Genomic DNA, 24,615 nt, shown 5'->3' with positions numbered 1-24,615 from the left:
AGTTTGGGCTTTGACTCTGCTAATCCCCATGTCCTGGGGTAAACATCGCAGCAAAAAAGTTATAAAATGCATGAATAGTCAAGACAGAAAAACAACTTCATAGCCAGCAGCAACTCAGAAAAGAACTCTAGTGAGAGTGAAGAAGAAATGGAGGACAAATGATCAATGAAAGAGATGATGAAGGATTGGCCAAAGAAATAGGGTGATGAATAGATCCACGATTCAAATACAAAGAAGAGATGGCCAAAGAATTTCAAGAGATGCAGTCAAGAATAGACATGGTACATAGCTGTTAAATATGAAATTAACACTTTGTGAACCGATATAGATATCATAAATGGTTCCATTTCCACCATGCAAAACACAATGGAAGCCATAGTTGACAGAATGAATGAGATGGAAAATAGAATATCAGGAGCCAAAGACAAAATGCAGCAGCTGGAGAAAAAGTCATAGATCAGGAGAAAATACTCAGAACTTACCAAAGAGAAGTCCAAGAACAGGCAGACAATGCCCAGAAATTCAAACTTTGTATAACTGGAATTGATGGAGGAGAGGGATACAGAATAGGGGGATGCAATACTTATTCAACAAGATTATTACCTAAAATTTCCCTAATCTTAAAAGATAAAATCTCACTTGCATATCAGAAGTATACAGAATACCTAGCAAACAGGATCCAGGAGGAACACTTCTAGACACATCATAGTAAAAAAAGAAGAGAGGAGACCCAAATCCATAAGGTCAGGGATGCCACAGCAAAAATTACAACAAACATCCAAGACATCCAAATGATCATAAAGAACTATTTCCAGAATCTGATTATTCACTAAACAAGGAAAACCTAGCAGAAATGGAACAGTACTGCACTGATGGTGGGAATGTACACTAATACACTCTGGAAAGCAGTCTGGATTGTCCTCAGAAAGCTAATTTTAGACCTCCCCTATGACCCAGCCATACCACTCCTAGGCATCTATCCTGAGCAACAGGAACCAGGATACAAGGACTCATGCACATCCATGTTCATTGCAGCACTGTTTACAATAGCCAAGATATTGAAACAACCCAGATGCCCCACTACAGGTGAATGGATCCAAACACTGTGGTACCTATATACAATGGAATATTATGCAGCCATTAGAAAAAAACAAAATAATAGCATTCTCAGGGAAATGGATGGAACTAGAAGAAATCATGTTGAGTGAAATAAGCCAAGATCAGAGAGACAAAAGGCACATGGGTCTCCCTGATATGCAGATGTTAAATTCAAAGTACAAACAAGATAGGACAACGTAAACAGGACTCAAGAAGCAAAGGACCTCTTCTTAATTTGTTGCATCATTGTTAGATGACTCCATGTTCCTGACCTCATGGTATATATACCTGCACACCTGAGGGAAGCCAGGATGAGGGCAAAGCACCAGAGGGCAATGGATGAAAAAATACACCACAGGAGTCCATCGGCTGCACCGGACCTTGATGAAGGTGAACTAAGCAACTGGAGGGCAGCGATGGGAGGGAGGGGACGAACGAGAACAAGGGAATGGCTACACTGAGCAGAAGGAAAGAAATGTACGTATCACCCGACTTGGAAAAGATAGGTGTAGTGTCAAAGTTTGTAGTGTTCCTAAGCTTTGTAGACTGTGACAATGGTTAAAATGTGTCTGAGACTTTAGGTAAGACCACCCCCCCCACAATACTGTGAAATTTACTTCTCACTTAATCTCAGTAAAGAAATAAAAGGTTCTTATTTGAAGGACCTTGACGTAAACAAACAGAATGAGCTTTGATGTAGTCCTGCAACACTTTACACACTTGCCATTACATGAGCACTCTCGTAAGGGGAAAGCTCTGGCACATTTGTAAGGTGCCCAATCTTCTGAGCTTCTTCGCGGTTTGAGTTTTAAAGCTCACGTTTTTTTTCTGTTGGCCTGCAGAGCCAGTTAAGCAAAGATATGACAGAAGCACTGTAGTTTGGTAGAAAAGACTTCTTCTCACACCATGATGAGTTTTTATGCATTAAAATGATCTTGTTTTCAGCAAGTTCATGACACACACACACATACTTACTTGAGCACAAACATTTTGAGTCATGTTAAGAGTTGTTTTGGGGTGTTTTTTTTTGACAAGGATACTTGTTGGCTCAATTAGATTAGTCAGACTTTGCCAGGGAACCACCCAGACATTCAGGTACAAAGAACAACGAACAGGTGTATTGCTAGGAAAGGGGGACCAGCAAGACCCCTTCTCACAAGGGAGAAGCAAGAAGCGCAGGCTATTGTTTGGGGTGACCTATGTAACCTAGGGGGTCAGGAGGGGCTGGGAGGGGCCAGGAGGCGGAGACCCTGTTGTGGACGTGTGTGCCAGGGGCTTCATCATGGCCGACTAGGATGTTTAGTAGACAAGGGTCCTGCGGCTGCCCAGACCTGAAGTCACTCTAAGGGGCTCTGGCGGCCTTCTAGGGTGGCAGCTGCCCCAGAGCAGTGCGATCCCGAGGTACGGGGGCTTGAGGCTGATGATTTACTGACTTTACTACATGGGTCTGGTGTTGCCTAAGAAGGGAGCATGCTGAGCAGTGGAGAGGAGAGGGAATGGACTAAGCTATGGGAAGGGACTCATTTTGCTAATTCTGTACAGAGGGGTTACAGTTATGTGAGCAAGGTAATGAGTCCATTTCTTACACTTGGGTTTTAAAAACGAAAGTTGGCTATAATGTTCTGGAATTTCAGTGGCAAAGCATTTTTCCCCAATGTGTGATAGAACCACATGGTCAATGCCACTACAACAAAAGCTTAAAAACAAATACTTTTGCCAACAAAATATTTAATAGAATTTAATAGAATCTCCAGGCTTAAACATGGGCTGCCTGAGCTGGCTTGGAACTGTGGTCCCCCAATCTTAGTCTCCTGAGAAGCTGAGATTACAGATGTGAGCCACTGTCAAGGAGTGCAGAGCCAAGTCCTATCTACCTTTCATCCTTAAATACATTCCTGGAGGTGCTGAAGATGGAGTTCACCAACCTAACAATCCAGAGGGGAAAATGCTAAGGAGACACAGCTGTTTAATGGCAGCAATGAAACTCTGGCAGGTGTCTTAACTTTCATCTGAGTCACCTTCAAACTAGAATTCACCACACAGCTCCAGCCATCCATAGACAGGGCCTAAGGACCTAATCTTAGCACAAGGCCTTCTTCTGCTCCTATACATACCACCAGGGATGCGGAGATGACTGGTGAAACCAATGGGCAGAAAGGAGGAGACAGACCACAGAGCCACACGTGATGCAAAGACTTCACCTCCAGCCATGCACTCACTTGCTGTTATCAATTCATAATTCACCTGTTGCACTCTCAACTTTAACCACCAGTAATGGGGCAGATCCATTTTGTCCTCAGTGGTGATGGTTTTATTTAACTTGAAGGGCTTTCCAAAGGGTGGGAAATGTAAGGTAAGAAATGGATGTGTATAATACTCTTAGAGAAAAACCCCCTTTGCCTCTGATCAGACAGAATAACATTTATCAAAATGAACTCCAGGAAATGGAAACAAGAGGTTTCTGTAGCTGTTGTTGTTTTGTCTTGTCATTTATCTGTCTTCGGGAGGGTAGACAGTGACACAGAAATGAAGTACAATGGGTGCTCACTGCCCATGATAAGGGAAGTGAACTCTGCAGCTGTTGGGTGGGGGCTGGAGGGAACAACTGGGAGAAAGCACGGGAAGGGGGGACATTGTCCAAGAAAAAATGTACTTATGATCTGACTTACGGCACTGTAGTCTCTCTGTCCATCACCTTTATAGTAACCAAAAAAAAGAAATGGATGCCTATACTTGTAGCTACTCGAGGCTGAGAGCTGAGGATCACAGATCGAAGCCAGCCTGGGCTGGAAAGTCTGTGAGACTCATCTTTAAGGAACCAATAATATTCCAGAAGGGGAGCTGTGCTAAACTAGCAGAATGCTAAGCTTGAGCAGAAAAGCTCGGGGCCAGTGCTTAGGCCCTGAGTTCAAGCCCTAGGACTAGTACACACACGTGTGTGAACACACACACACATACACACAGTTTGCTTAGAAAAACAGAAGTGGTATAAGCAGTGGTTGTGTGGACAAGTCATTGCTTCTGTGGGAAGCAGAGAGGGCACCCCGGGGCCGGCCATCTCCTCTTCCTTGGGTACAAAGGGAGCCGCAAGCCGCAGGAGCACCTATGGAGGAAGTTGGGGAGCAGCCTGTGTTGGTGGGGGCGGAAATCTTTCTTGACCACCCTCCTATTCTAGAAGCCCTTTCTCTCATGCCAGGGGAACAAAGAGGCAGTGCATACCTCTGCTGTACCCCCAAATACTTGGATCTACTTTCTTCAGGCCCTCAGGTTCTACTTCATGCTTCAGCCCCATTCTCTGTCATAGATGTTTCCTCTGGGACTGTGCTGGAAGTCCCACCGCACATCTGTGTGAAAGTCTGAGGTCTCTTCCCCAGCCCCTGGACACCAGGGTCAAACCCCATTTGATCCCTGCACCCTGGATCTACCCCGCATCTAGACAGAGCCACCCGAGGGCATGGCTTACACACTGTACAATGACACACAAGGATCATGCCTATAATCCTGGCTCCCGAGGTAGCTGAGAGAAGAGGATCCCAGAGGCTTTTAGTTCCAATGAACCAGAAAAAAAGGCAGAAGTGTAGGTGTGACTCAAGTGGTAGAGCACCTGCCTTGAGCACAAAAGATGAGCAAGAGTGTGAGGCCCTGAGTTCATATCCCACTACTGTCATGATTAGTATGTAGCTAGGAGAGTGAGACAGAGATAGAGACAGAGACAGAGAGACAGAGACATAGAGAGACAAAGAGACAGAGAGACAGAGACACAGAGACAGAGACACAGAGACAGAGACACAGACAGAGAGACAGAGGCTGAGACAGACACAGAGACACAGAGAGACAGAGACAGAGAGAAACAGAGAGACAGAGACAGAGACAGAGAGACAGACACAGAGACACAGACAGACAGCGGCTGAGACAGAGACACAGAGAGACAGAGACAGAGAAACAGAGAGACAGAGGCTGAGACAGAGACAGAGAGATAGAGACAGAGAGACAGAGACAGAGAAATAGGCTGAGACAGAGACAGAGACAGAGAGACAGAGGCAGAGAGACAGAGACAGAGAGACAGAGGCTGAGACAGAGACAGAGAGACAAGACAGAGAGACAAAGACAGAGAGAGACAGAGAGACAGAGGCAGAGAGACAGAGACAGAGACAGAGAGACAGAGACAGAGAGACAGCAAGACAGGCAGAGACAGAGACAGAGAGGCACAAATGCAAGTCTATATTTCCAGGCTTCTTCCTTCTATAACTCGTTTCTCTTTCCCATGTTTCTGAAGCAGTCTTACATTGGTTTCAACCAGTTTCCCCCATAGGCCAAAGAGAGAGAGCTGGTGAGGGGCAGGGAAAGGAGGTGGATTCCATGGCAGCAGGGGGCCGACAGCGCCTGAGGACATCTTTGGCGTCTTCAGGGTACAGACACGGGCTTCAGGTTCAACGGGGAGAATTGGGGTTGGGGTGGGGGGACTGGGTGGGAAAGGTCTGCAGAGTGACCATAGCAGTCTTTGATGAAGCCTTTGTCCTTGGAGGAGATCTGTGGGATCACTGTCCTTGATTCCCAAGATAGAGCAGGAGCAAGGTGAGCTCCTGAGTTTGGGCTGTTCGCCTTGAGATGCTCAGAAGGAGGCATGGACTGTGTAAGGGGAAGTTTGCCTGCCACAGGAGCCGCTGCTCCCAGAATTTTGTGTAGCTTGTGGACTAGCAAAGGGGCTGCAGCAGAGACCATCTCAGATTGCAGGAGGTAGGTACGAAGTCGGGGGTTGTCTAGTTAACTCAGGCCACAGCAAGGGCATCTTTTATGTTTGCCTCTGACATTTCTGCATGTTTCTTTGCTTGGGGGGGGGAGAATGTGTACTGGTTTTCTCCAATGTGAGCCATGTCTCTTGTCAGCAGCAAAGGTGAGAGTGAGCGCAATGAAAGTCAGAACCTGCAGAGGAGCCGCAGGCCACCATGAGCCCGGTGAAGCAGCTGTCAAGCCAGCTGGCTGAGCTCAAGGAGCAGGGGTGGAGTGAGTGAGGGGCTTGGGTGCCAAGGGCTGGGCCTCCAGTGGGGGCCGTGTCTCTGGTGGGGGCCGGGCCTCTGGTGGGGAGCCAGGGAGAGGAGACTTCTTTGGAGGGGCAGGGCCTCCCCCACCTTGCACCAGGGGCCCGGGAGGTCCAGGGAGGCTTGATGGCATCTCTGAGGATTCTAAGTTCCACCAAAGAAACCACCGGTGGCTCATCCTGAAATCCAGATTACTCAGGAGGCTGAGATGGGAGGATGGAGGTTCTAACCCCACCTGTGCAGGAAAGTCTGTGAGACTCTTATCTCCAATTAATCTCACAAAAACAAAGCCAGACGTGGAGCTGTGGCTGGGGTGGTAGGCGCTAGTCTTCAGCGCAAACGCTCAGTGGCAGCGCCCAGGCCTTGAATGGCCTGTGTCTATTCCTCCCCAGATGACAGAACAAAGGGAGAACAAGCAGAGGCTTCCTGGGCTGCCACATGAGCCATCCCTTGTCCCCACACTGAACTCAGGGGGACAGCGTGACTGGCCTCTCCCATTGGGGTCCTTTCTCCTCTCTGAAAAGAAGACTTGAAAGGGGGAGCTGAAAGGTGCCTATTGTTTACAAAGTGGCTGAGCCCCAAGAACGACTGGTAACTGGCTTTTCATGGTGGAGAAGCAGCAGCTAAAAGGACAAGCAGCTTGAACGCAGCTCACGCTCTCAGTGCAAGTGGGGGCCACCTGCTCCCAGGGCCGTGGAGGGTGGAGGAGCCAAGTGGCCGAGGCTCGGGGATGGCAGAAACACTGTCTGCTGGATCCACGGGCGACGTCTGGACTGAAATACAGACAACACTGCGTGGCTGGAATTTCTTTCTTTTCATCGTGGTCTGGGGAAGAAACTTTGGTGGCCACATTTTGCTAAGGCAAATCACTGGATGGCTTCAAAAGGAGACTCTCGGAGAAAGGGTTCAGCTGGCCAGGTGCTGGTGGCTCACGCCTGAATCTCAGCTGGAATATGACGGATTTTGTCCGAATATCAATGAATTGTTAGAGCGCAGCACAAAAGGGGATCTTCATGTAACTTGTTAAGAATGGGTTTTAAGGCAGGTTCAGGTGAAGACTGCAAAAGACTTGCAGGAAAGAGGCTACTAATAATCCCCGGGCAAGAATTCTAGAACAGTGTGTATCTATTAAAATATACTGAAGCTGGACCTTGTGGCCCATCCCAGAATTCCTAATTTCACAGTGGACTGAGATCTAACTATCACAGTTCGAAGACAGCACAAGCAAGAAAGTGCATGAGATTCTCATCTTCAGGGAACTGGCAAAATGCTAGGAGTCAGGCTGTGGCTTAATTGATAGAGGGCCAATCTTGAGGGAAAATGCTCAGCAACAGTGCCCAGGCTTTGAGTTCGGTCCCTAATACTGACACACAAAAATGTATATATAATATTAAGATTAATTATTGGGAATGTTTCAAGATGACTTGGAATATTGAAAAGTTAGGATGGTGGACTTCCTTGTCTGATTTTTTTTTTTGGTCAGTGCAGAGCCTTGAACTCTGGGCCTGGGCGCTGTCCCTCAGCTCTTCAGCTCCAGGCAAGTGCTCTACCACTTGAGCTATAGTGCCACGTCCGATTTTCTGGTGGTTAATTGAAGATAAGAGTCTCACAGACTTTCCTGCCCAAGCTGGCTTTGAACTGTGTGATCCTCAGGTCTCAGCCTCCTGAGTAGCTAGGATGACAGGCATGAGCCACCAGCGTCCGGCTTTTCCTTGCCATTTATAAACATGGAATAAATACAATTTGACTCATGATCATTGTGCTTAAGTAACTGTTCTTATTTATCTTCCTGTGGTTCAGGGCAAAGGAACGCAAGAAATTCATTAACTTCACAAGAAAAGGCAGCATTGCAATTGAATATCTAAAAACATTCAAAATGGCCACTGATGGCACACACTCATAAGCCGAGCTACTCAGAAGGCTGAGATCTGAGGATTGAGGTTCAAAGCAGCCTTAGCAGAAAAGTCCATAGGATTCTCATCTCCAATGAACCACCAAGAGCCACGAGTAGAGCTATGGCTCTAGTGGTAGAACATTGGCCTTTAGTATAAAAAGCTAAGGGCAGCACCTAAATGCTGTTCATGTCCAGTACATGTATGATGTGTGCACATGCGTGCTCTCTTTCTCATACATACACAATATATATATATATGTATTTTTATATATATATGTATATATACACATATATATATTCAGAAAGATCCTAGTCTTGTCCTCAAATTGTCTTTAGTTGATTCAGGCAATGAGAGCTTGGTAAGGGAGAAATATCCTGGCACAGTGGGATTATTTGGAAGATGAGCGTATTTTTATAATATGAGAATATTGAAGAAAGGCTTTGTGGGCAGAGACCATGGCTATCGACACTCTGAGCGGCTGTACACACTGACCCTGCAGTGGTCTCCATACTCTCCGTTACTGCCCCAGAGTGCTGGGCGGATTTTGCTGTGAAAACCTTCAAGCTTTTGAGTTGTTTGGCTGTTGTTTTGGCAGCTCAGGAGAGAGGTGCCCAGTGACACAGACAGAGCAGAAAGGCCAGGGAGACCTTCCTATGTGAGCATCCAGTTGCCATCTGGCCCCAGGTTATAGAATTGACACTTGTTCTGAGGCTGCAGAAATGAGTACAGATCTGGACCTTCTGGGTTGTACTTTTGTCTTCCAAACATGTGCCAACCCAGCCCAAACTTAGGCAAATCCCTCAGCGTGGATGGTCCCAGGGCACTGGCACTGGCAGCTCCCCAGAAGGACAGGATAGAGTCCTCATCTCAAATGGCCCAGTCTGGCTGTGTGGCTCAGGAGGTTCAGCCCTTGTGATCCTCTCCTAAGAATATCCTCCTTTGTTCTCACTGGATGGATATTTGCAGTGCTGTTTAATTAATCTTGTCTTTTACTGTCCATTGGGTTCACTTGTAGATTTACAGGCATATTCTAATGATTACAAATGAGGTACACCATGCAGCCTATGTTTCTTGGGTCTGTTCTACTTCACTTAGTATAATTTCCTCCAAGTCTTTCCATTTCTGCATGAATGGTGAAATGTCATTCTTTCTGGAGGAATCATATAATTCCATTGAGGGCATCTGGATTGATTCCCTGTCTTATCTGGGCAAACCGTGCTGCAGTGAACATGCTTGTGCTGGTGGCTTCAGTGTATTCTGGTTTGTGGTCCTTTGCATAAATACCCAGGACTGAGGTGCTGGGTCAGAGGGAAGTTTTATGTTTAGCTGTGTGTGGAACCTCCATACTACTTTCCTGAGTAGCTGAACAAGTTTACATTCCCACCAATATTTGTAGTACTGTTCCCTTTTGTGACATTCCCTCTGTCATGTGTTATTTTTAGCTTTTTTTTTATCATGGTCATTATAACTGGGATGAGGTAGAATCTCAAAATTGTTTTGATTTGCAATTCTTTTATGACCAGGGACATGGAACATCTCTTCATGTGTCTACTGGCCATTCTTATTTCTTCTTCAGGGAAGTCTATAAGTCTCTAGCCCACATACTAATCGGGTTGTCATTTATTTGAGGTTTTGTTTTGATGGGTTTAATTTCTGAGCTCTAATTATGTTTTAGATATAAAGTTCTTGTCTGATGCATAGCTAGTAAAGATCTTATCCCATTCCGTGGGCTATTTGTCTTGCTAGCTGTGTCCTTTGCCATGAAGAAACTCTTCAATTTATACAATTCCATTTATCTAGTTTTTCTTTTATTTTTTTAGGATTCGGGATCTTTACTCTGGAAGTTTCTACAATGTCAAGGAGCCCTAATATTTCCCATATCCCTTCCTCTTGTATTTTCAGGGTATCTGCTCTTCCACTGATTTTTTTATCCAGTTGGAATTGATTCTGGTGCAGGATGATATAGAATGAAATCACTTCAGTTTTCTCTATGTGCATGGCTAATTTTGCCAGCACCGTTTCATTCCTCTGTTTTTGGATCCCTTATCATATGTAAGGTGGCTGTAGGTCTGAGGTCCATTTATGGGTCATGTCTTCCTTTGGTCCTCAGGCCTATTCTGGTGCCAGTATCACACTGTTTTATTGCTATGGATTTATAATAGAGTTTGAAGCTTGGTTTTGATATTCCACCAGCACTGTTCTTCCTGCTGAGCATTGGTTTGGTATCCAATATCTTCTATTATTCCACATGAGTTTTTGGATTGCATCTTCTATATCATGAAAGAATGTCATAGGGATTTTGATGGGTATTGCATTGAATTTGTAGATCTTTTTGCAGTATTGCCATTTTCCCAATGTTAATCCCCCAATCCAGGAACATAGGAAGTTTTTCCAGTTCCTTCAATCTGCTTTAATTTCCTTTTCAAGGTTTATTAATTTCATCATAGAGGTTCTTCGTATCTTTAAATCAATTGTTCTGCTGTGTTTTTTTATGTTATTGCAAATGGAATTGCTTTCCTGAATTTGGTCTTGCTCTCCTCGTGGTTGGCATAAAAAATACTACTGGTTTTTGATGATTAATTTTACACCCTGCCACTTTGTCAAAATTTCAGATTAGTTGCTGTAACTTTGGTTAGGAATTTATGAGGTTCCTTTTCCCTATTTGTATTCCTGTTATGTTTGTGTTTTTCCTTATTGCTCTGGCTAGGAATTTCAATATTATATTGTTGAGGAGTGGAGAGAGAAGACATCCCTTTCTTGTTCCTGATTTTAAATGGAATGCTTTTCACTGATCACCATTGAATCTAATGCTGGCAGTAGGTTTGTCATATTCAGCCTTTGTTATATTAAGGAATGTTCTATGGATTCCTAGCTTCTCCAATGGACCAGCAAAAAGCTGGAAGAGGAGTTGTGGTTCAAGAAGTAGAGTGGGGGCTGGAAAGATGGCTCAGTGGTAGAGCGCTTGCCTTGCATGCCTGAGGCCCTGAGTTCGATTCCTCAGCACCACATAAGCAAAAAGAAAAAAAACCGGAAGTGGCGCTGTGGCTCAAGTGGTAGAGCACTAGCCTTGAGCTGAAGAGCTGAGGGACAGTGTTCAGGCCCAGAGTTCAGGCCCCACGACCGGACCCCAAAAAAAAACAGAGTGGGAGCTGCTAGTTAAAAAGCTGAGGAATTACTTCTGCCTCCATGCTGGTCCCGCTTCCCACCTTTCCCTGTGTAATTTGGCTTAACATGAGTCCCCTCCTCTTTAATTATTTTTCCTTCCCCTCTCTCCTTCCATCCTGTGTGGGCTCACAGTTTGCTGTCCCTCCAAATAAACTCTTTTCTGCCTGGACCACGTGGTGGTTTCCTTTCAGCGAACCTTACATCAAGAAGTATAGACATTCAGTCCACAGGACTGAATAAGTCTGGCAGGGAATGAGACAACTCCTCCAGAGCTGGTTGGCCACTGTATGATTCCAATAAAGATTAGAAGTGACAAGATTGCATGTAGGACAATTAAACTCAAGACAGAAAGTGACTGAAATGTGTCAGCTTCATTTGTAGGTATTTACTGGTGAGAAGTGATTAACACACAAATAAAACCACACAGATCTGCAGTTTAATGAGAAGTACATATCCATCAAAAAGTATAGTGCACGTTGGCACTCCTGCAGCACATTTCTGTAATCCCAGAGACTCAGGAGGCTGAGAACTAAGGACCACAGTTTGGAACTCCAGGAAGCTGATACTTGTAAAAGAACTTTATTCCCGATTAACCATCGAAAAAAACAGATGCGGTAGTGTGGCTCAAGTGGTAGAGCACTAGCCTTGAGCATAAAAGGCTAAGCAAGATTGTGAGACCCTGAATACTAAAACCAAAAGAAAGGAAATTAAGAGTAGAGGAATCTATTAACTTCGCACATGAACTGTATGAGAATTAAAACATATAACAAAGGTGTTTCTTATATATGGTGCTTGGTAAATAAGAACTTGAATCAGGATCCAATCACAGATCTTTCTAGATTTGATATGTATGATTTTAGCTGTGACAATGGCTTCTCCTGATAAGGAACTGCATAAACATGAGTAAAAATTGGGAGTTTGTATGTTTGTGTAACAATGAAAGCCACCCACCCCTCACTTTGAGCAACTGATATATACTCATAAAAAGTATTTAAATAATGAAATACCTAAATGAACATAGTGACCCCCATGTCTCACATTTGTAAAGCAAGCTGCTCAGGAGGCTGAGATCTGAGGATCGTGGTCCAAAGCCAGCCAGGGCAGGAACGTCCATGAGACTCTTACCTCCAATGAACCAGCAAAGAGCTGGAAGTGGATTGCTGGCCTGGAGCCGGGAGTCCCGTTTTTATGCCTCAGGACCACACACACACACACACACACACACACACACACTAGAAGTGTGGCAAACACCACACAGGAGAAAGTAGTCCCTCCATCCCCATCCCCCCCCCACCAATCATCTATGGTCAGGGGTCAGCAGCTACAGAGCCATGGGATGCAGAGACAGCCATGTTGAGAGCTGTGCATTTCTGCTTTTATGCCATCTCTGCTTTGGGCCCCTCTAACTGTCAAATGATGACCCATCGGTCCTAACATCTCTCAACAAATGAACACTGACAATCTAAAAGCACCCCCCACCCCCAATGCTCCCCGAGCAGCTAAAAGCCTTTGGTACTTTTCTAATCATCTCTATTGTATTAGTTGCTCTGCCACCATCCTCGAGGCAAAAGAAGGTCAAAGGTCTCAGTGATGCTCACAGACTATTATTACGAAGGGGAGTTCTCTTCCCACTCAGGCACTTTGCTCAGCTCCACTACGTAACCTACCTGCTACTTGCATTTACTTTTTGTTCCTCACTCCTTTTCCCTTCTTAATTTCCATCCTCAATAGGTAGTAGCACCAAACATCGGTTTATCTAATAGAGCAGGTTTGCCAGCTGGAAAGGATCACACACCGATAACAGCTTGATTCCTCAGCACCTTCACTACCAGTTCCCTGGATGGGTGCTCAGATATTCATAGGCTGTGTGTTGTGTAGCATTTTTAGAGTTTGTTTTGGTTTTTGGCTCTGGGCAAGTAATGAGAGCTGAACTCAGTAAGAAATCTTTCTGAGGCCCCATTTCACTGATGATGGTTAGATATTAAGTAATCATACCTTTCTGTTTGTACATTTTCGTAGGTGTGGGACCTGGCTGTTGTGTGTACATCTGGGTGGGCAGGAAGCGAATGTCACTTGTAGAAGAGCAAATGATGTGTGGCCTCCATTCTCAAGGAAAGTTAGGTCAACTCTGAACTGGCTTTACATCCTGAGATTTGTCGTCCCAAATACATTGGGATGTCTTTTGGCATTTGGTTTTGAATTCTTTCTCTAGCTTTTCCACAGAATTTGACCTTCGTATGTTTGAGTTTGGTCAGGGGTTTGTTTCCTTGTTTGTTTTGTTGTGTTCTGTTGTGCTAGATGTGGGGCTTGAACGCAGGGCCTAGGTGCTGTCCCTGAGCTTTCCTGATCTTATGCTTAAGCCCCAGGCCCACTTCTGGCTCTTTTGGAGCCAGAGGTCCTCCAAAGCTGGCTTTGAACTGTGATCCTCAGATCTCAGATATCTGGAGTAGCTAGGATTCTAGGCAAAAACAGCACTTTCATTACATGGTTTTGAAAAATGAGCTCTATTTATGATTGATTGATACAGTAAATTATAGAGAGTAAGGGATTGTCCCACATCTCAGAGGGTTGCTTATAACCATCAAGGAAAAGAATATTGTTTTCCAGTTCTTTCCAGGCCAGATACTCCAATTCCTGAGGGTGTGTGCACAGGACACACACTGGGTACCTTCAGTCTCCATGATTTAGAGAATTTTTCATGATGGCTTTTGATGTTAAGCTCTAATTTTATTCCAATTTGATCTGAGAGAATGCAGGAAATAATTTCAACATTTCTGTATTTGCACAGATTTTCTTTAGAACCTAAAATATAACCCATTTTGTAAATTGCATGTGCTTCTGAATACAACGTGTATTCTGATGCTGCTGGGTGAGATACTCTATAGACATCTGTGAAGTCTAATTGGTCAATGAAGTTCTTTAGTTCTGAGTTTTCTCTGATTAATTTTTGCTGGGTTGATCTATTGAGAGATGACTTGATGTATTAAACTCACCAACAATCTGTTCACTTGTAACCACATGTGTTTTAGGGTAAAAAGTATCAGTTTGATGAGATTAGATGCTCCAGCATTTGGCATATAGATGTTTAGAATTGTTATGTCCTGGGCTGGGAAGGTGGCTCAGTGGTAGAGTGCTTGCCTTGCATGTATGAGGCCCTGGGTTCGAGTCCTCAGCACCACATAAGCAAAAAGAGAAAAGTCCGAAATGGCGCTGTGGCTCAAGTGATAGAGCACTAGCCTTGAGCTGAAGAGCTGAGGGACAGCGCCCAGGCCCAGAGTTAGGCCCCACAACCAGACCCAAAAAAAGAAAAAGAATTGTTATGTCCTCCTGTAGGAGAGATCCATATATTAATATGTCACGTCCTTCTTAGTCTCCTCTCATAATTTTAATTTGAAGTCTATTTTTCTATCCGCTAGTGGTTTTGCTGTTCTGGCCCGTTTATGGGGCTCTTTGCTTGATAGATTTTATTCCAGCCTTTCACATTCAGAATGTTTGCTTCCTTGGGCAATGTGTGCTTTTTGGTGACAGAAGATAGGTGGATCTTGTTTTAGGATCCGGTTAGTCAATCTATGTCATTTAATTAGGAGTTAAGTCTGTGAATATTGACAGGACTGAGAAGTGTTTGGTAATTTCTGCCATTTATCTATCTTCTTTGGGGCCACGATTGTTTTTTCATACTGTATTTATATGGTCCTCTAGTAAACAGCTTTTTCTCTGCCTCTTATTTATAATAAACTCCCCAGAAAAGTGAGTAGTAATGTTGTGGCTCAAGTAGATCAGCACTACCTGACAATATGGAGGTAAGGGACAGCACCCAGGCTCAGAGTTAAAGTTCTAGGATGGACACAAGAAGAAACACAGAAGTAAGAAAGGAAGGAGGGAAGGAGGAAGGAAGAAATGAAGGAAGGAAGTAATGATGGAGGGAGGGAAGAAGGGAAGGAAGGGAGAGGAGGAAGAAGGAAGGAAGAAAGAAAGAAAGGAAGGAAGGAAGAAAAAGGAAGGAAGGGAAGGAGGGAGGGAGGGAAAGAGGGAGGGAGGGAGGGACGAAAAGAAAGGAGAGGAGAGGAGAGGAGAAAGGGAGGGAGAGAGGGAGGGAGGGAAAGAAATCCAGAGAACAATTTCCTGATGTCTTGTGGAGGTTACAACTTCGGGTAACTTCTCTCCTTGCATGCTTTGCAGTGGAACATCTGTGGAAATGTCTGGAGGGATTAAGGAATAGCAGTGGAGGTCATTTTGGTAAAGTGTGATTTACATTTCAAAGAGAAGCTGGGCTGTGTGACAGGACTTTAATCCTATCATTTTTTTTTGTTAAAATCAACCTTTGAATTAATCTCAAGTGAAACACCCAACCAAGGTGTGCTGGGTGTGAATCAGAAATCCCACCAGAAGCTGCTCTCTGATTGGCAGGTATGCATGGTGAGGCTAGGGATGGAGAACAGAGTAGAGTTCTGAATCCTGCAGTCAGAGCCTGGCCCTGCTGGGACTCAGAGAGCCCTGCACACCTGACCCACATCTGGTCCATCAAGATGAGCATCAGTACCCCACCCTCCCTCCAGCATCTGGCCATGCAGAGTCTGCTGAGCAACCAGGCCCTGGCCATCTCTGCCCTGGAAGATCTGCCTCTGCTGCTGTTCCCTTCGCTCTTCATGGAGGTCTATTGTGGAGCCCACACAGAGGTGCTGAAGGCCCTGGTGCAGGCCTGGCCCTTCCCCTGCCTCCCCCTGGGGGACCTGGCAGAGTCTCCAGACCTGGAGACCTTCAACGCTGTCCTGGATGGGCTTGATCTGCTACTGGCCAAGAAGGAGCGCTCCAGTCGGTGGAAACTGCAAGTCCTTGACCTGCGGAAGGAGCACCCCAACATCTGGATACAAGGGTACCCTTCCATGGCCCGACTATCTTGTCTGGATGTCCTGACTGACAAGCCAAGAGAGAGCCACTGCTCAGGGATGACTGAAGAGCAGCCCTTGATGATCGCCATGGACCTGACCATCAGAGGTTACGCTGAGAATGATCTCCAAGCCCACCTGTTCCAGTGGGCCAGCGAGAGGAAAGAACAAGTCCATTTGTGTTCAAGGCAGCTGCAGATTCTTACTAGCTCCATCTCTGAAATCCAGAAGGCTCTGCGTATGGTGAGGCTGGACTCCATCCAGGAACTGGTGGTGAGTGAATTCTGGCTTCCAAGGACCTTGAGAATGTTTACTCCTTACCTGGGCCAGATGAAGAACCTTCGCAGCCTCACGTGCTCCAGCATGTGTGGTGACTTCTTCACTCACTCCCAGTATTCCTGGGTGATTGGGGAGCAGCTGGGCCAGCTGCAGCATCTCCAGGAGCTTCACGTGCACGACGTATTCATCTTAAATGTAAACGTGCCCAACGTCCTCAGGAGCCTGAGGCCTTTGAAGGCCTTGTGTCTGAGCGCCTGTGCGCTGCAGGAGACAGACCTGAGGTTTCTGTTCCAGGCTCCCTGCACCAGGCAGCTCCAGCACCTGCGTTTGAGGACTTTGCTAATGCGAAATGCTGAGCTCCTGAGAGCCCTCCTGGGGCAAGTGGCCGGCACCCTGGAGACCCTGGCCTTGGAGGAGTGTTACATCACTGATGCCCAGCTCTCGGCCATCCTGCCCACCCTGAGCCAGTGCTCCCAGCTCCGCTTCTTCAGTTTCTATGGAAACCACATCTCCCTGGCCACCCTGCAGAACCTCCTGAGCCACAATGCCAAGATGGGCCATTTGAGAAGGGGGCTCTATCCTGCCCCTCTGGAGAGCTACAGCCCTGAAGTTTGGTTTGAAAGGAACTTCGACCCTGAGAGATTTGCTGAGGTTGGGGCTGCCTTGGTGCAGACATTGAGAGATGTGGGAACAAATCAGAAGGTCCAGATCTGCACCAATTTCTGTCATCGCCAGAACAGGTGCCAAATCTATAGCCTGACCCTTGATGGTTCCTGGGCGGTCACAAAAGAGGGTCTTCCTGGCTTTCCTGCTCTGCCTATGTAAGTCAAGCGCCTCTCTTCCCTGGAATCTTTCTCAGCCTCAGAAATGAAAACAGGGACAGAAAGGCAGTCTGCAGAGGACACAAAATCTGAAGTTCACTGTTGGTGGGAGAGACTGGCCATCTGGCCTCAGCTTTGCAGTTCAATCCTAGCTCCGGAGCTTTAGGATTTCTGGAGTGTTTCGGGCGAGGGGGCTAATATGTGTCCTGTGCACATACCATCAGGAATCTGGAGTCAATTCAGCCTGGAAAAAGTGGAACACAATCTTGTTTTTCTTAATGGTTGTAAGCAGACTCGTATCATGTGACAATCTCTTACTATCTATAATTTACTGTATCAATCAATCAAAAATAAAAAGAACAGAAAACATGAGTAGAAAGAGATCATTTTGCGGCACCATAGAATGAGAGTATTGTTTGTGGCTAGATTCCTAGTTACTCAGCAAGTCTGAGATCGGTGGATCACAGTTCAGAGCCAGCCTGGGCAGGAAAGTCCATGAGACTCTCAACTCTAGTGACCTTCAAATAACCTAGAGATGGAGCTATGGCTCAAGTAGTAGAGTGCTGGCATTGAGCACAAAATCTCAGGGAGAGCACAAACGTTCCAGAAATGGCAAAAAACACACCAACCTAAACAAAAGTCAATCACACATAGATCAATTTCTGGAGAAAAATGTATGAGAGAAAATTAAACATCCAATACCAAATGACATCCTATTAAATCCAAGAGAACTTTCTACTTCTCCAACATATTTGGCAATGCGAATTTTTTGTAATTAATGCTGTACTGGTTGAGATTTGATCAAATGGGCCTTAAAAATGCAAATCACGGTCCCTTTGAACTTCTATAAGAAATATTCACTTTGTGCCCACTCTGGCACACCAGACAACAAATCCAAAACAAAAAGCAAGAAAATGTGCTCACACCAGGGTCCAGCATCTATGGCCTCTAATTCTATTCATGAGTTTGATATCTGAGGATCTCAGGTAAAAGCCAGCCAGGAAGCATAATATTTGAGAGTATTATCTCCAAGAGACTCCTCACAAAATTTCTAGGATTCCTAGAATCAGAAGTATGATCTGAAGGTCACAGTTCAAACCCAAGGTGGGCTCTAAATTGGTGAGGGTCTTTGGATTCAATAATTAGTGTTATGGCTTAAGTGGTAGAGTACTGGCCTTGACATAAAACGGTTCAGGTACAGCCAAAGGCCCTGAGTTCACATGGCAGATTAGCACAAAATAAAAAAAGAAAGGAAGAAAAAAATGGATGAGAAGAATGCAGCAGGGAGGAGAGAGAAAGGAAGAAAGGAAGAGGGGAAGGAGGAAAAGAGGGAATGAGGGTAAGGGAGAGAGGGAGAGAGAGAAGGAAAGAACAGTAAAGATAGATTTTCCAGGTATTTTGTTGGACGCTCTAAGTTGGACTGGCTGCTATTGTTGGGCCGTTTGTAGGCTCAGGGCATTGGGTCATCCTTGGAAATGACTTGAGGATTTAGGGTACATGGGTGGGAGAACTTTTGTATTCAGTTTGTTATACATTTTACAGAGGAGTCAGGCAGTGTTGGTTTTGCAGGGTACATGTGTGCTGTGCATACACCAAAGTAATCTAGTGTGAGTTCAGCCTGGAAAGAACTGGAACAGGCTCTTGTTTTTCTAAACCCCAAAATTCCAGGGCAGGCCCTGACTGTCGACAATTTACTGTAGAAATGAGCCAGTCATATTTATTTTAAAATGAAAGAAAGGAAAAGAGAAAGTGCAAAGACATCATTTCTCAGCACCATAGAATGAGGGTATTATTCTTTTCTCCAATCTTAGCTACTCAGCAAGTCTCAGATCTGAGGATAACAGTTCAGTGCTAGTTTGGGCAGGAAAGTCCTAAAGTCTCTCATCTCTGATGAACCTCCAGAAAAGCCAGAAGTGGAGCTGTGGCTCAAGAAGTAGAGTCCTGGCTTGGAACAGGAAAGCTCATGGACAGCTCCCAGGCCCCAAGTTCAAGCACCACAGCTAGAACAATAAAACACAATAAAACAAACAATAGAAACCACATGATCTACATCTAACATACATAGATCAAGTTTTGGAGAAAAGTTTGGAAAACATATAAAACTTAATGCCAAATACATCCCATGAAAGCAAGAGAACTCTTTCTGCTTCAACAGTATATTTGGAATGACAAATCTCAGTACTAAAGCCAGTTCAGATTTGATCAAAGACACCCTTAGAATACAAGTCATACTTCATTTGCTCATCAACTTTACAATAAAATTTCAAAAATTTAAAGAAAAGAGACTCATAGAATTTTCTGGCTTCCTGCTGTGAACTGCCATCCTCTGATCTCAGCCTGTTGACTAGTAGAGTTAAAAGCAGGAGTCACAGAATCCCAATGTGAACCTTTCAGTAAGTATGTATGTGTCCCTGGGTGAGCAGGAGGTCAATATTTCTTTGAGTCTCTTTCTGGTTAATTTTGAAATTTTATGGTGGATTTGATGAATGGAGGGATTATAGTTTCATGATTAAGACAGAGAAGTCTGTGAGACTTTATCTCTATTAATCCACCAAAACCTTGACATTAGAGTTGTTGCTCATGTGTTAAATCACTAGCTTAGGGGAAAAAAAGCTAAAGGACAATACCCAGGCCCCACACATACAAACATATGGCGCACGCGTGCGCGCACACACACACACACACACACACACACACACACACACACACACACACACAATCTATATACCTAAAGATCATCAGGGAAATGGGGCTCAGAGAACTTGCTTACTGAGTTCAAATCCCAGTACTGGCAAAAATCAAAAACCAAAATAAACTCTAAAAGAAGTTACATAATGACCAGCACAATTTATTCTGTCAATCAATCCATAAACTTACTTTCAAAAGAAAGAAAAGAATAGGTAGAAGGATATTATTTCTCCGCACCAAAGTGTAAAGGTTTCTGAGGCTAGATAGCCACATGGTTCAGGCAGAAGGGAGTTCACTTGGGAGAGGCCATCTTCTGGCCTGCAGGATATATTGGTGTGTAGAGAGCCAACATATTCTGGTCAGATTAATTATATATGAGAGAGTGGGAGGAGTGCTGCTGCAACCAATGTGGAAGTGACCTCAGAGCCTGGGGCTAATGTCTGGCAACTTGTAGCGAGAGCATGATGTACTAGTTAAGAATAACCACTCAGAAACTAGGGCTGGACTGGAGCAGGCAAGGACCAGTGAGAGGCCGTGATCATTCCTGTAACTGGTCTAGCTAGAAGCTTGGATTACAGGTGTCAGGACTATAGTGTACAGACAGGAGACCCACTGTAAACAGAAATAGCAGGTAACAAGGTCAAGAATAACTCCCTGAGCCACACGGCGAGGCTGGGCCATTTGAGATGAGGGCTCTATTCTGCCCCTCTGAAGAGCTACCTTCGAGGGGCTTGGTGGCTAGGGAACATCAACCCTGAGAGATTTGCCCAGGTTTGGGCTGGTTTGGTCCAGGCATTGAGTGGCATGGAGATATCCCAGAAGGTCCAGATCTGTATCAATTTCTGTTATTAACAAAACAAATGCCACTTCTACAGCTTGGGCCCAGATATTTCCTGTGTGGCCACAGAGGAGGGCTTGCTGGCCTTTCTACTCTGCCAGTGTAGTAGGGTGCCTCTCTCCTGGAATCTCTTCTTGTCATCAGAAATGAAAACCTGGACAGAAGTGCATTCTCTAGGGGGCACAAACTCCACAGATCAGTACAGGTGGAAAAAACAGGAGGTCTTGTTCTTAGCTTATCAGTTCAATTGTAGCTCTGGAACTCCAGGAGTTTCTGAGTGTCCAGGGGGTACATATGTTCTGTGCACCCAGCATCAGGAATCTGCAGTGAATGCATCCTGGAAACAACTAGAACACGATCTTGTTTTGCTTTCTTTTTTTTTTCTTTTTTGGTCAGTCGTGGGGCTTGAACTCTGGGCTTGAGTGCTATCCCTCAGCTCTTCAGCTCAAGGCGAGCGCTCTACCACTTGAGCTACAGTGCCACTTCTGGTTTTCTAGTGGTTTATTGGAGATAAGTGTCTCGGACTTTTCTTGTCCGAGCTGGTTTGAACCGTGATCCTTAGATCTCAGCCTCCTGAGTAGCTAGGATTACAGGCATGAGCCACCAGCGCCCAGCTGATTTTGTTTTTCTTAATGGTTTTAAGTAAGCAAAGCTCTCCATTGTGGTACAGATATAGATCATGTTCTGGGGGAAAATTCCAGGGTAAATTTCAACATCAAATACCATATGGCCTCCGTTGAGGGCAAGAGAACCCTTTCCACATCTCACAGATTTTTGGAGTAAGTATTCTTAGTAGTTTACACCATAGTGATTGAGATATGATCAAATTTGCCTCGAGAATGCAGGCACACTTCATTTGCTCTTCTACTGGAAAAATTCAATTCCTGTCCACCCAGAAACACCAAAAATTAAAAAAAGAAAGAAAGAAAGATTCACACTGGCATCTGGTAGATGCTGCCTGTAATTCTACTAGTCAAAGGCTAAGATCAGAGGATGGCAGTTAGAAGCTAGACTAGCAGGAAAATCGGAGAGTCTTTCTTTTAAATTATTAAATTATTTTCTTAAGTTGAGGTACAGGACTACAGTTTCATGATTCAAGTAATGACTACGTTTCTTCTTGTACAGTGTCATCCCATTCTGCATTCCTTTCAAATGACATCCCACTAAAGACAAGAGAATTCTTTCTCTTTCTCCAGTATTTGGGGATGAGAATTTTCAGTACTTAAAGCTGTGCTGGTTGAGATTTGGTCACATGTGTCTGAAGCATGCAGATCACAGTTCCTTCGCACTTCTATATGAAGAATTCACTTTGTGCTCACCTAGACACATGTGTCTTGCTTTTAATTTGATTCCGGAGACTGAGAACTGAGGATGTCAGTTAGAAACCAGCCAGGCAGGAATGCATGTGAGAATATTATCACCAAGAAACTCCTCACAAAAATTCTAGGATTCCTAGAATCCTACTACTCAAGAATTCTGAGATCTGAGGGTCACAGTTCACACACACACTGGGCCAATAAAAGGTGAGACGTTTTTGGTTGTTTTTTGGGGGGGTCAGGTTGTGGGGCCTGAACTCTGGGCCTGGGCACTGTCCCTCAGCTCTTCAGCTCAAGGCTAGCGCTCTACCACTTGAGCCACACTTCCGACATTTTTTCTTTTTGCTTATGTGGTGCTGAGGAATCGAACCCAGGGCCTCATGCACACAAGGCAAATGCTCTACCACTAAGCCACCTTCCCAGCCCAGTGAGACGTTTTTGGATTCAGGATTTCTGTTGTGCCTCAAGTGGTAGAGCACTGTCCTTGACTTAAAGTAACACATAAGCAGCCCCAAGGCCCTGGGTTTAAGTCCCAGTCCAGCACAAGATTTAAAAAAAGGAAAAGGCAGCCAGGAAAGAAAGAAGGGAGGGAGGAAGAAAGGAAGGAAGGAAAGTAGAAAGGAAGGAAGGGAGAGAGGGAGAAAGGGAAGAAGGAAGGAAAGGAAAAGAAAATTTCTTAGAGATATGTTGGTGGATGCTATAACGTTGGGCTGGCTAATATTCTTGGAATCATTACAGGCTCAGGATAGTGAAATATCTGAGAATGTTTCTCAACGGATTAACATGTTAGTGTGGGAAATGCTTTAAAAAATTTTAAATGGAAGTGGCACCAACCGGGTCACACCTATAAACCTATCAGTCTGCTTAGAACCACTGCTTCAATTAATCCAGCCTGTTACAAGCAGACCAGGTGTGATGGGTGTATCTCAGAAATCCCATCAGAAGGTGCTCTCTGATTGGTAGACATGTAAGGGCGAGTGTGGGTTTTAGTTATAAAGACACCCAGAGACCAGAGGAGAGCAACAGAATCCTGGGACCTGCAATCAGTGTCCAACAGAGAGCCTGCACTGCTGGCTCAAATCTGTTGCACATCTCATCCATGAAGATGAGCATCAGGACCCCACCGTCACTCCAGCATCTGGCCATGCAGAGTCTGCTGAGCAACCAGGCCCTGGCCATCGCTGCCCTGGAGGATGTACCCGTGTTGCTGTTCCCTTCGCTGTTCATGGAGGTCTATGCCAGGGCCCACACAGAGGTGCTGAAGGCCCTCGTGCAGGCCTGGCCCTTCTCCTGCCTCCCCCTGGGGGACCTGGCAGAGTCTCCAGACCTGGAAACCTTCAACACTGTCCTGGATGGGCTCGATCTGCTACTGGCCAAGAAGGAGCGCCCCAGTCGGTGGAAACTGCAAGTCCTCGACCTGCGGAATGAGCACCCCAACATCTGGATACAGGGCTACCCTTCAATGGCCCGAATCTCTTATCCAGATGTCCTGACTGACAGGCCAACAGAGAGCTGTGGTTTGTTGGTAACTGAAGAGCAGCCCTTGATTATACACAAGAACCTGACCATCAAAGATGGCTGCCAGAATGCTCTCCAAGCCTACCTGCTCCAGTGGGCCAGGGAGAAGCAAGAAAGAGTCCAACTCTGCTCAAGGAAGCTGCAGATTCATTCCAATTCCATCTACATAATCCAGAAGGCTCTCCTTGCAGTGCAGCTGGACTCTATCCAGGAACTAAAGGTAAATAAATTCTGGCATCGAGAAACCATGAAAAAATTTGCTCCTTACCTGAGCCAGATGAAGAACCTTCGCATCCTCAAATTCTCCAGGATGAGTGCCAACTTCAACACTTCCAGACACAAGAATTTCTCATATTCCTGCATATACGCTGTACATCTGGGAGAGCTGCAGCATCTGCAGGAGCTGTATGTGCACAAAGTCTTCTTCCTTTATGGACAGCTGCCCACCATCCTCAGGAACCTCACCCTTTTGAAGACCTTGTCTCTCAGTTCGTGTCCACTGAAGGAGGCTGACTTGTGGTTCCTGTCCCAGTGGCCCTGCTCCAGGCAGCTCAAGCACCTGCGTCTGAGGAGTTTGCCCCTGGACAACTTCAGTCCTGAGCCCCTGAGAGTCCTACTGGAGCACGCAGCCAGCACCCTGGACACCCTGGCCCTGGAGGACTGTGCCATCACGGATCCCCAGCTCTTGTGCATGCTGCCCGCCCTGAGCCTGTGCTCCCAGCTCCGCGTCTTCAGTTTCTATGGAAACCACATCTCCGTGTCTGCCGTGCAGAGCCTCCTGAGCCACACGGCCAGGCTGCCTCATTTGAGACGAGGGCTCTACCCTGCCCCTCTGGAGAGCTACCTCCCTCAAGGCTGTAGGGTTGGGAACTTTGACTCTCAGAGATTTTCCCAGGTTCAGGCTAGGTTGGCACAGGCATTAAGAGACATAGGGACTACTCAGAAGGTCCAGATCTGTACCAATTTCTCTCATCGTCACAAAACATGCCAATTCTATACCCTGGGGCCTGAAGGCAACTGGGTGGTCACCATGGAGCGTCTCCCTGGCCTTTCTGCTCTGCCTCTGTAGTCA

General features: G+C 45.5%; 1 protein-coding gene and 1 pseudogene across 1 annotated transcript; both read left to right on the top strand.

Moving 5' to 3' along the window:
* The first annotated feature begins 15,723 nt into the window (after positions 1-15,723).
* LOC106002753 (PRAME family member 8-like) lies at positions 15,724-17,187 on the top strand. Its single transcript, XM_013037563.1, has one exon. It carries the CDS (start codon positions 15,724-15,726, stop codon positions 17,185-17,187), a length of 1,464 nt encoding a protein of 487 aa, XP_012893017.1.
* Positions 17,188-23,130: 5,943 nt separating this feature from the next.
* On the top strand, positions 23,131-24,400 carry LOC106002752 (annotated as a pseudogene).
* Positions 24,401-24,615: the final 215 nt, after the last annotated feature.

This window comes from Dipodomys ordii, unplaced genomic scaffold (assembly GCF_000151885.1).
Source record: "Dipodomys ordii isolate 6190 unplaced genomic scaffold, Dord_2.0 Scaffold1000000581, whole genome shotgun sequence".
Taxonomy (NCBI): domain Eukaryota; kingdom Metazoa; phylum Chordata; class Mammalia; order Rodentia; family Heteromyidae; genus Dipodomys; species Dipodomys ordii.
This window is presented reverse-complemented; position numbering and strand designations above follow the sequence as displayed.

Excerpts from the sequence above, each read along its gene's own strand:
- LOC106002753 (XM_013037563.1), top strand. The coding sequence starts at position 15,724 with ATGAGCATCAGTACCCCACCCTCCCTCCAGCATCTGGCCATGCAGAGT.